Source organism: Echinops telfairi, unplaced genomic scaffold (genome assembly GCF_000313985.2).
Source record: "Echinops telfairi isolate 266 unplaced genomic scaffold, ASM31398v2 ScPeMD7_7404;HRSCAF=8442, whole genome shotgun sequence".
NCBI lineage: Eukaryota > Metazoa > Chordata > Mammalia > Afrosoricida > Tenrecidae > Echinops > Echinops telfairi.
The window spans coordinates 130772-141207 of record NW_022111304.1 but is presented as its reverse complement, the minus strand read 5'-3'; the positions used below and the strand labels follow the sequence as shown (position 1 = coordinate 141207).

The 10436-nt window shown below is 33.9% G+C and overlaps 1 protein-coding gene across 1 annotated transcript; it reads right to left on the bottom strand.

The window, feature by feature from the left end:
* On the bottom strand, window positions 1–939 carry LOC101656984 (olfactory receptor 6C70-like). Its single transcript, XM_004717866.2, has one exon. The coding sequence runs from the start codon at window positions 937–939 to the stop codon at window positions 1–3; it is 939 nt and encodes a 312-aa protein (XP_004717923.2).
* Window positions 940–10436: the final 9497 nt, after the last annotated feature.

Sequence of the window (10436 nt, the reverse complement as noted above, 5' to 3'; positions counted from 1 at the left end):
TTATTTGTATGAAGAAGAAAATATCCTTTTAAATACAGCCTTGAATGCTTGTTTCACTTGCTGGTTCCTCAGAGTGTAAATGAATGGGTTCAACAACGGGGCGACTGAAGTGTTGAGCACGGCTACTCCTTTACTTACGTCAACTCTTTCTTTGGCTGAGGGCTTTATGTACATGAATATACAACTGCCATAAGTGATGGAGACAACAATCATGTGAGAAGCGCAGGTGGAAAAGGCTTTTTTCTTTTGCTGAGCTGAAGGGAACTGTAGAATTGTCTTGATGATGTAGGAGTAAGAAATGACTACTAATATCAATGTGATGATCACTATCATCAGAGCTAATAAAAAAGAAAGCAATTCTAATAAATGTGTATCTGAGCAAGAAAGTTGTAGGACAGGAGAAATGTCACATATGAAATGGTCCATGACATTGGATGCACAGAAATCCAGGTGAAGACACCAAATCAGTGGGGGGAAAATGAGCAGGAATGCAGCCACCCAAGAGCTGAGGACAAGTTTGTGGCAAACTCTGCTGTTCATGATGGATGTGTAGTGCAAGGGTTTGCAGATGGCAACGTAGCGGTCATAGGACATAGTAGTCAGAAGGAAAAATTCTATGACTCCCAAAAATATATAAAAAAACAGCTGAGATAGACAACCACGGTAAGAAATGGTTTTGTCCTTGGTTACAATGCTGAAAAGAAACCTGGGGATGCAAACAGTTGTGAATGAGATTTCCAGGAAAGAGAAATTACTGAGGAAGAAATACATTGGTGTTTTGAGATGGGAATCCAGTAGCGTTAGGGCAATAATGGTCAAGTTCCCTATCATGCTTAACATGTAATTGAGAAGCAAACATAAGAAAATTACAATCTGTAGCTGAGAATTGTCTGTCAGTCCCAGTAGAATAAACTCTATCTGTTTTGTATGGTTCTTCATTTTTCTGTTATGAGTTCAATCTAATTTAGAAATGAAAAGATACAAAAATCAGAAATCATATGAGTATCTTTATCTAAATATATATACATTTATATATTTATATATATCTCTACATGCATATATACATTCAGATACCTGACCATTTATAATGTAATATTCCACGTAAGCTGAAGCAGAGAAAATCCAAAGCAGAGAAAAATATATTTAACTCAATTTTTAAATGTATTATAAAAATCAACCCAATTTTGCAAACTGCTTATAAAGTATATGAAAATTAATTAATATTTTTCTTTTACAAATTATATCAGTTGTATCTAATCCAAAATTGATCATGTCATAATTAAGCTAAATTTTAAAATCTGAGTTCAGAATTCAAGGATAATTCATTTGTTTTCAGTTATCTATTTTATGAAAATTTAACATTGCCAGTAATTAACTTAAGACCTATAATTAAAATCTGAAACTTAGACATGCATTAAAGTGTCATTTTGTAGATCCCATTGGTAGCTTCCTCCGAACTCATAGTGAACTATTTAAAAGACAAAAAAGAACAAGTGGGATTTTAATACCATAAGAAAATAAACAGTGAAAGAACGTGAGAAATTTAGATAACTATTAAGCAGATATAGACATATTTCAAAAAAATCGATTTATGACTCAGTCACCTACATTTAACCAAGACCAATAGAGTAACAGAGAAAATAGAGAAATGCATGGAATATTTTCAAAATCTTTGCACAATTATAAGTACCTAGTGTCTATACCTACTCTTCAGATGCAACTCTGTAAGAATTAAAAATAACTGTTTACTTACTTATCCCATTGTCTGGTCTGTATGTCTCCAGCAATCACTTGAACACCTAATCAATTACCATTAATCTAAGGAATTATTGGTGTGGGAGAAGTGTGATAATTTGGATGAGACAAATCTAATCTGAATGTGTTTTAAGCTTGTAACTGAGGGGTTTATGTCCCTCTGTTTGAAATTACCAAAAGTCTGAGTGAATAAAGAGGAAATGTTGTCTGAACAGAGCAGAGTAGAATCAAGGTGGAAACTGTTAGGAACAAGAAACCAGATGTAAAACTGCTAATCCACCTATACAACCTGGTTAGGAATCTGACATGAAAGAGTGTGGACATCTAGACAAAGGGCAACTAAGTTTTGTAGGTCAAAGTTTGGAGAGGACGTTTGTGGTTTAGGAGCCTAAAACTATGACAAAAATACAACAGCATTATCAGGAATTTTACTAGCATCACTTATTCATAGTAATATGGTTTTAGAAAAATTTTGTAACTTTCTTAGATTTCAGCTTTCCATCTATAAAAAAAGAAAATTAATTATTTGCTCTTCAGTTATCAGGATTCAATATGATGCATATAGCATTTATCAATGTCATTTTGTTAGATTGTTAGATGCCTACGAGTTGGTTCAGAGTCACGGGGAAATTATGTTGTTTTCATTAAGTGACATCTAGTCTGTTCTGACCCCTATAGACCTTCTACACAACAGAACAAGACACACCTGTTTCCGTGCCTCCCTGACAATTGCTTCCATGCATTGCAGTCATGATGTCCATCCATTGAGAAAAGGAAGCCTTCCTCTGCTTCCCTGCCCCTCCCCTTCACCAAACATAATGCCCTTTTCCAGTGACGGGTTTCTGTTGACAGCATGTCCAAAGTATGTAAGATGAAGTCTCACCATTTGGCCTCTAAGGAACTCTCTTACCATACTTCTTCCAGGACAGACTGGTTCGCCCTTTAGCAGGCCATGGCACTTTCAGTCTTCTCCAGCACCACAATTCAAATGCACCAAGTCTTCCCCAGGCTTGTTTATTCAATGTCTAACTCTCACATGAGACTTACTTGTATATGAGGCAATGGAAAACATAAAAGCTTGGGTGAGCCACATTTTAGTTCTCAAAATGTCATGTTTGCTTTTGGTCTTGTATAGCAGATTTACCTAAAGCAACTCATCTTTTGCTCTCTTGACTGTTGCTTCCGTGAACATTAATTGTGGATCCAAGCAAGACGAAATCCTTGACAGCCTCAACCTTTACACCATTTATCATCTTACCTTTATTGGTCCAGTTGTGAGGATGTCAGTCTTCCTTACACTGAATTGCAATCCACACTGAGGGTTGCAATTCTTGATCTTTGTCAGCAAGTGTTTCAAGTCCTCCTCGCCTTCAGCAAGCACGTTTGTGTCATCTGCATATTGCAGGCTGTCAATAAGCCTTCCTCCAATCCTGATGTCACATTCTGCTTCATATAAGCCAGCTTCTCGGATGATTTGCTCAGCAGACAGATTGGATCTGTATGGTGAGAGGCTACAACCCTGATTTGAAACCACACAGTATTCCCTTGTTGTAGAAAACTATACAATAGAACAAAACATTGCTCAGGCCTATGCTGTTCTCATAATCATTTCTGTTGCACCCATTGTTCTAGCCGCTTTGCCATCTTTTTTTTTTCACTGACCATATACTTTCCCATGCATGATGTCCTTGTCCGCGGACTGATCTTTCCTGAGGAAATGTCTAATGTAGATAAGGTGAACTCTTTGCTGCCTATCTCCTCACTAGCATTATGGCTGTACTTCTTCCAAGACAAGTTTGTTATACAGGACTCCATGCCATGTTTAATATTTTTGCCAACACCACAATTCAAGACACCCATTCTTCTCTGCTCTTCTTTATTCATTGTCCAGCATTTGCATGTATAACCTGTGACTGAAAATGCCATGGTTTGTATCAGGGGCACCCTAGTCTTCAAATTAATATATTTGCTTTTTTTTTTTTTGGAGTCTTGTCGCTGTATCTGTTCTGTGCCATCGATCAGTTCTGACTCAAAGCTTTTTTAACATTTTAAGATATTGCTTACAGCAGATTACCAAATACATCATTTTATTTTCAAACACTTCTATGGGTGTTGATTGTGGTCCTATGGAATCCTGAACCACTTGAATCTTTTCTCCATTTTTCATGATGTTGCTTATCAGCCTATTGTATTTTTATTTTTATGATGCTGAGGATTAATCCATATTGAAAGTGAGAGTGGTAGTAAAAATCACCACTAAGTGCTTCAAACCCTTTCAACTTTCAGAAAGCAAGATTGAGATATTTGTAAATCACAAGTAGTCATGGATTTCTCCTGCAATCCTGATGCAGAACTTTTCTTATTATAGTCCAGTTCCTAGAGTTCTTTTCTTAGCATCCATACTGAGTAAGTATAGTGAATAGGATTCAACTGCTAGGAACATCTTTCTTGATTTCAGTCACATAGGTGTCTCGTGTTGTGTTTACACAGCTGCCTCTTTGTCTATTTACAGAACACGCATGATCTTTGTGCTGTTACACACAATATGTATGATTCCCATATATGAATGCCTTTACAGTGGCATAATCATGCTGCATGTATCTTTCTAATACTATATGCGTTCAGTTATAATCCATCGGATGGCATAATTTCACAGGTCTTAGCAATCCAGTTTGCATTTCTGGAAGCTTAAGTGTCAAATTTATTCTTCAGATGTATCTAAATTCAGGTGAAATACATTCAAGTTCTTATTTTGTCTCCTGTGAACTTGTTTAATTTTTCCCATTTCAACTTCAACTTGCACATGTATATTTTTGATTGACAGTCTCTCTCTGAGCATTATCTAAAAGTTAATACTGAACTTTTTTATCATCTCTTTCAAAACACATCGTTGATTTGATTTGCTGGTTGCTCCAACCAGCAAAGTCTAGGTTCATAATATCTTTTTCATGTTTTGAAAAAATGTATTTTCAATGACTAAGTTATTGACCTTGCAAAATTCTATTATATAATCTCTGGTGTTGGTTCTATCATCAAGGCCATACTTTCCAATTGCTCACACTTCATTTTTGTTTTCAAATTTCATATTTCAATCGCAATTGATTATCTTGATTTTTTGATCCATTTTGGACTCCAGAAGTTGGTAAAAATATTTAATGAATTCATCTTTGGATTAAATGTTTGTGTGGTTTCCAGTCTGAAAACTCATCTTCAGATGATGTTCCATACATATCCATAGGTTTTAAGTGACTAATATTTGAAGGGACGCTTCTAGTAGGATTTAACTCATAAGGCAAAAGGCAACTGACACATAGGAATTCCAGCATAGTACTCTGTAGCGATGCAGACTGACAAACTTCCTTCCACAGAATTGCTGATAGGTTTGAATGGCCAATCTTTTGGACAACACCCAAGTGCTTAACCACTAAACCACTTGAGATCCTTAAAGCATACTGTGAAGATTTAATAGGTAAAATATTAAAATAAAGAATGGGTGAATAAACTATAATATATTCCATTGTAATGTAGCGTTTCATAAGAATGAAACTATTAAAACTATAGTTACATTGCACTATGGATAAATTTTAGACATGTAATAAAAGTACTATACAAGTTACCTTCAAGTTGATTTCAATTTTTGATGATCCCACATGTCAGAGTATAACTATGTTTCCTAGATTTACAATGGCTGATGTTTCAGAAATAGACTGTTAGGTCCTTCTTCTGAGGTACTTCTGGACAAGTCCTTCACATTTTTAAACTTTACTTTAACCAGCTGAGCACATTAAACATTTGCACCATCCAATAACTACTAGATAAATAATGTTAAGTCCAGAAAGCATATTGGAAACTAATAAAAGTTGGTGTCATGTACATACTATTACATATATATTATATATCTCTATTACATAGAAAAATATAAGTAATTAGGTAAAGATGGAGGGGAAGTGTGTGTTTATGGTTCTATCGATGTTCATACAAGGGAATAAAAATTACAACTCTTATATACCTCTAAAAATTGGCAGGTGATTAAGATACATTATAGCCTTACTGGGTGCTGGATTGGGCAATGCAGTCTTAGGTGATTTTTCCTTAATCATTATAAATTGATGCAGAGAAAGTAAATAAGCTAAGGACAAAGGGAGAGAGAAAGGGAGGGAGGAGGGCAGGAGAAATGGGAGGGAAGGACCAAGCAGTGAGAAAGGGAGGGAGAGAATATGGAGAGAGAAAGAAAAGATGGGAGGAGAATGGGAGGAAAGAAGGAAGGAATGGAGGGGGGAGAAGGGCAGGAGAATAGACAAAAGAAAGGAAAAGAGGGAGGCGGGTCATGTTTAGTACAAAATAATTATTTTTTCTCTACAGTAATCATTCTCATCATTGATAACTAAATATGTGCAGAAACTGCAAATACCAGAGGGAGAAATTTTATAATCCTAAAGCACATTTCAGTATATTTCTGGCTCAGCTTTACTTTAGAAGCTTTAACATCATCAGTACAAGTAAAAATAATTTACATTACAGACCGTAATTTTATTTTTAATATAAATGATAAAATGAATGTAAAATAGTAATAACCTAATTTTAGTTGATCTTACTAACATTTTAAAAGAAGTATCAATTTATATTATAATTTAGCATCTACGATAGATTCTTCAATAAGAGCAAAACTAAGGTTTGCACAAAATAGCAAGATTGAATGAACATTCTAAATTGCCTGATTACACCCTAAACCAAACCAAATCAACCTCACTGCCATTGAGACAAATACGACTCATGACAAATCTATAGGACAAATCTGTAGGACAGCCTGTCAGTTCCTGAGACTTTAACTCTTTAGGAGAGTAGAAAGCCCTGTCTTTCCCCTGTGGCTGTTGGTTTCCATACTTGACCACTACTCCACCAGGACGAAGCCCTAGCAGTTTTTAAATATTGAGATCAGAATTACTCAAGAATGCTGATTGTCATCCAGTAAAAAAAACCTGATACTATTGCTGACACTGTTACTATAAAATAATTCAGTATGTGAACTAATAAAACATAAAGATAATTAATTAATACCCTTCTTAAAGAGAAGAAAATATATTACTAAAACTGTGACCAAAAAAGGCACTAGCCATAGCATGTGTAAATTACATTTCACCACATTGTTAAAAAGATTGAAAAGTAGGAAACACTCTGAGTAACTAACAGTTAACAATTTGAGGGATAAAATCTTCTTCATTCTGACAATAAATGTATTTTCAAGTGAGGAAATTAATTAACATATATATTGTCACAAATAACCTTTGAAATATATTTTAGATACAATTCTTAAAGTAGTGTTCTATTTTTTAAATGTCAATACATGGGGGTGTATAAACATATAGAATCTCAAGAAATGTATGCAAAAATATCAAATATAAGAAAAGATAAAGGATTCTTTCAGTGAGATATTAAGTTTTCTATAAGTGTATATAGCTAATAAAATCTAATTATGCTAATATTTCATCAAAGAGAAATAATAACTACAAGAATAATGAATGCAAGTATATTTTCCATCTTTTCTCATGGTTTCAGGAGAACAAAATGATAGCTTTGAGTATAGAAAACCTGACATTTCAATTAACATAAATTTTCAACTAGTAAATCGGAGCTGCACTTCATAGAATTTTTGTTCCTGTCATATAATTGTACTCTTAACTCAAGTAAATATCTGTTGCCGATGTACAGAATAGCTTATTTATTTCCAAGATAGCACAGACCATAACTATTGATAAAAGGAAGAAACTATATATTGTAGAAAGTCATCTTTTTCTGTTATAACTAATTTTCAAATTACATTTCTTCCATTACTTGAATTTTGCTAATTACTGTCTTTGCCTCTTTTGAAGTCCTTCTCATTTTTCTTTTTAAATTATAAAATATCTAATGATTTTTCTCTTCCTTTATATATGAATTAAGCAATCATGTGCTATTTAGATTAATTTCTTCCTTTTATAGATAGTTATTATTGAATGTACTTATTTTAGTATATATTCTCTTATATAAATTTTCCAGGTGTGGTTCTCCAAACTATAGCTGATAATATCAGGTTTCAGAGAAACTGAACTAAACCTAAGTCTTTTCTTCTTCATATTTAATAATTTTGGCCCTGTTTATTTTTCTAATAGGTCCTTGTTCCATCCTCTACCTTATACTGTAACATGCTTGCCCATTCAGTATAGGCTCAGAATAATCTCACAGCCAGGACACAAAAACTGTCTCTGTAACCAGTGCAAACCAGGTAGTCAAAGTGTCAATGATAACAAAGATACACTGTCATTGCTCACAAGTGTTGACCAGGATTAATATTCTGAAAGAATTTCATTTTCTACTTTAAAAAATGTATTAAAAAGGTGAAATTAATTCTTCAGCAAAAAAATCTTCCAGTTTAGACATGGTTGATTGTCTTCGGGTACTCTTTATCTAAAGAACAGTGGTAGAGGTTTCATCCCTCACCCCCCTCACTTTCACACAATATAACTACCGATTTTAATCACCAAATTCTACAAATGCAAGTATATGAGCATAAATAAAACTTCTTGATTTTATTTTTGAACTTACACAATATGAGATGAAGAATTACTTATGTTATATTCAAAGTGGTATAATAAAATGTCTTTAAATGAACTTCCCTAATTGTTTTTAACTTAAACGGTATTTTCAATCATTATAATAATTTAAAAGTATAGATAACACCATTATTTTACTTACCATTGGCAGTATTTTTTTAATAATTAAAAGTGAACATATTTATTGGAAAACAAATTTAATTTTACAAATAGGAGAAACTAAAAAGGATCAAGGTAATTCTAAACAAATATCTAAGTAGTGAATGTTTTACTAATGTAATTTTGTTCACTACACATTTGTCTGCAAACAAGGTAATATCTATATCTGGAAAAATAAAGACACAACAAAGTAATCTAATACTAGACAATTTATAGTAACACTTTTCAAACTTTATGAAGATGATCATAAATGAGGGGACTGTTGAAACTGGGGAGGTAGTTACTAGAATCTAATTATTTGAAATGAATAAATGCTTCTCTAAGGAAAAGCTAGAGGGATAGTGTCACTAGGGAGAAATGTGAAAGATTATTCCAATTCAAACTAGTTTATAATACATTAGTTGGTCTTCTGTCTTTATCTCTTAATCAAAAATAAGTTTATTCCTTCAAATATGATGATAGAAAGCACCATTAGATTTATCAGATTCAGGAAATGCTAACGTACAGACCTACATGCAGTAACTAAAATCTAGTAGATTACTTTGGAACATAGAAAATATATGCTTATCACTAGAGTAACATATCAATACCTATTACAAGTACTGTCCAGACATTTCTTCAAAGCAACTGCGTTCAATATAATAAAAAAATATGACTTCTTTAGAATATTCAGAATACATTTTTCAATGAACACTAAATTTAGATGTTAAAATTCCAGTGTTCCTAATTAAACTCTTCAATAATATGGCTAATATTATATGTGATAACAACTATATGAGATTACACATTTATTATGTCTATATCATTTGTTAATTGCTGTACATATATTAAACAATTTTATCATCATTACCAGCAAATGAAGAAAACATAAGGATAAATTTGGAATTTTAAAAGAATTACATCTTAGGAAAATTGTTTACTATAGTTCATAACAGAACTTAGAAGTGAAAGTGGCAAAATTGCAATAGTTTCTTTCATTTCAACTGTAGTTCGTTGACCATTACATAATAATTCCAATGAAATACATTGATGTGTGATTAATAGATAGATGATAGATAGATCATAGTTAAATAGATATGGATCATAGATGTAGGAGGGATGAGAATGGAAGGGAGGAAAATATGAAGAGGGTGGAAAAAGGATTGATCTCTAAGAGTGAATAATAAAATCTCTAATACATGTCTTGGATGTGAGTAATTAATTTATAAATAATCAATTATTTTTATATGTACGCACACACATGATTGAAAATGTTCACTGCCATTGAGTCGGTGCTTACTCATAGTTACCCCTCTGGATTTCCGAGACTGTAACTGCTTATGGGAGTAAAAAACCCAGACCTTACACACCATAGAATGAAATGGCCAGGGCCTACTCCATTCTCACTATGCTTGTGCCAGTGGTTGCAGCCACAATTTATCTCAGGTGTCAATTCATCTCATCGAGGGCCTTCTCTTTTTCCCTGTCCCTCTGCTTTACTGAGCATGATGTCCTTCTCCAGGGACTAGCGTCACCTGACAACATGTCCACAGTCTGCACGATGAAGTCTCCCAATACTTGACTGGAAGGAGCACTCTGGCCATACTTTTCCCAACACAGATTTTTTGTTGGACCTTTTGGCAATTGTTCTGGTCTGGGTACTTTAGAGAAACAAATCCACAGAGACTCATGTATAAGAAAGAGTTTTATATATAAAGGTTAAGGGCACATCAAGAAAACATCCCAACCCAGTGCTGCCCAAGCCTATAAGTCCAACATTAGCCCATATGTCCGACACCAATCCACATAGTCCTCCTCCATCTCACAAAACACACACTATGACTCCACCTGCAGGAGGAAAACCAAATCAGTGAACGTGTAAGCATCTCAGCGCTGGCAGGAGTCTCCACATGGCTGCTCTAGCACCCAGGGATGCATCAAGATAGGTCCATG

What these genes read in the sequence shown, in the direction of transcription:
- LOC101656984 (XM_004717866.2), bottom strand. Translation starts at nt 939, where the DNA reads ATGAAGAACCATACAAAACAGATAGAGTTTATTCTACTGGGACTGACA.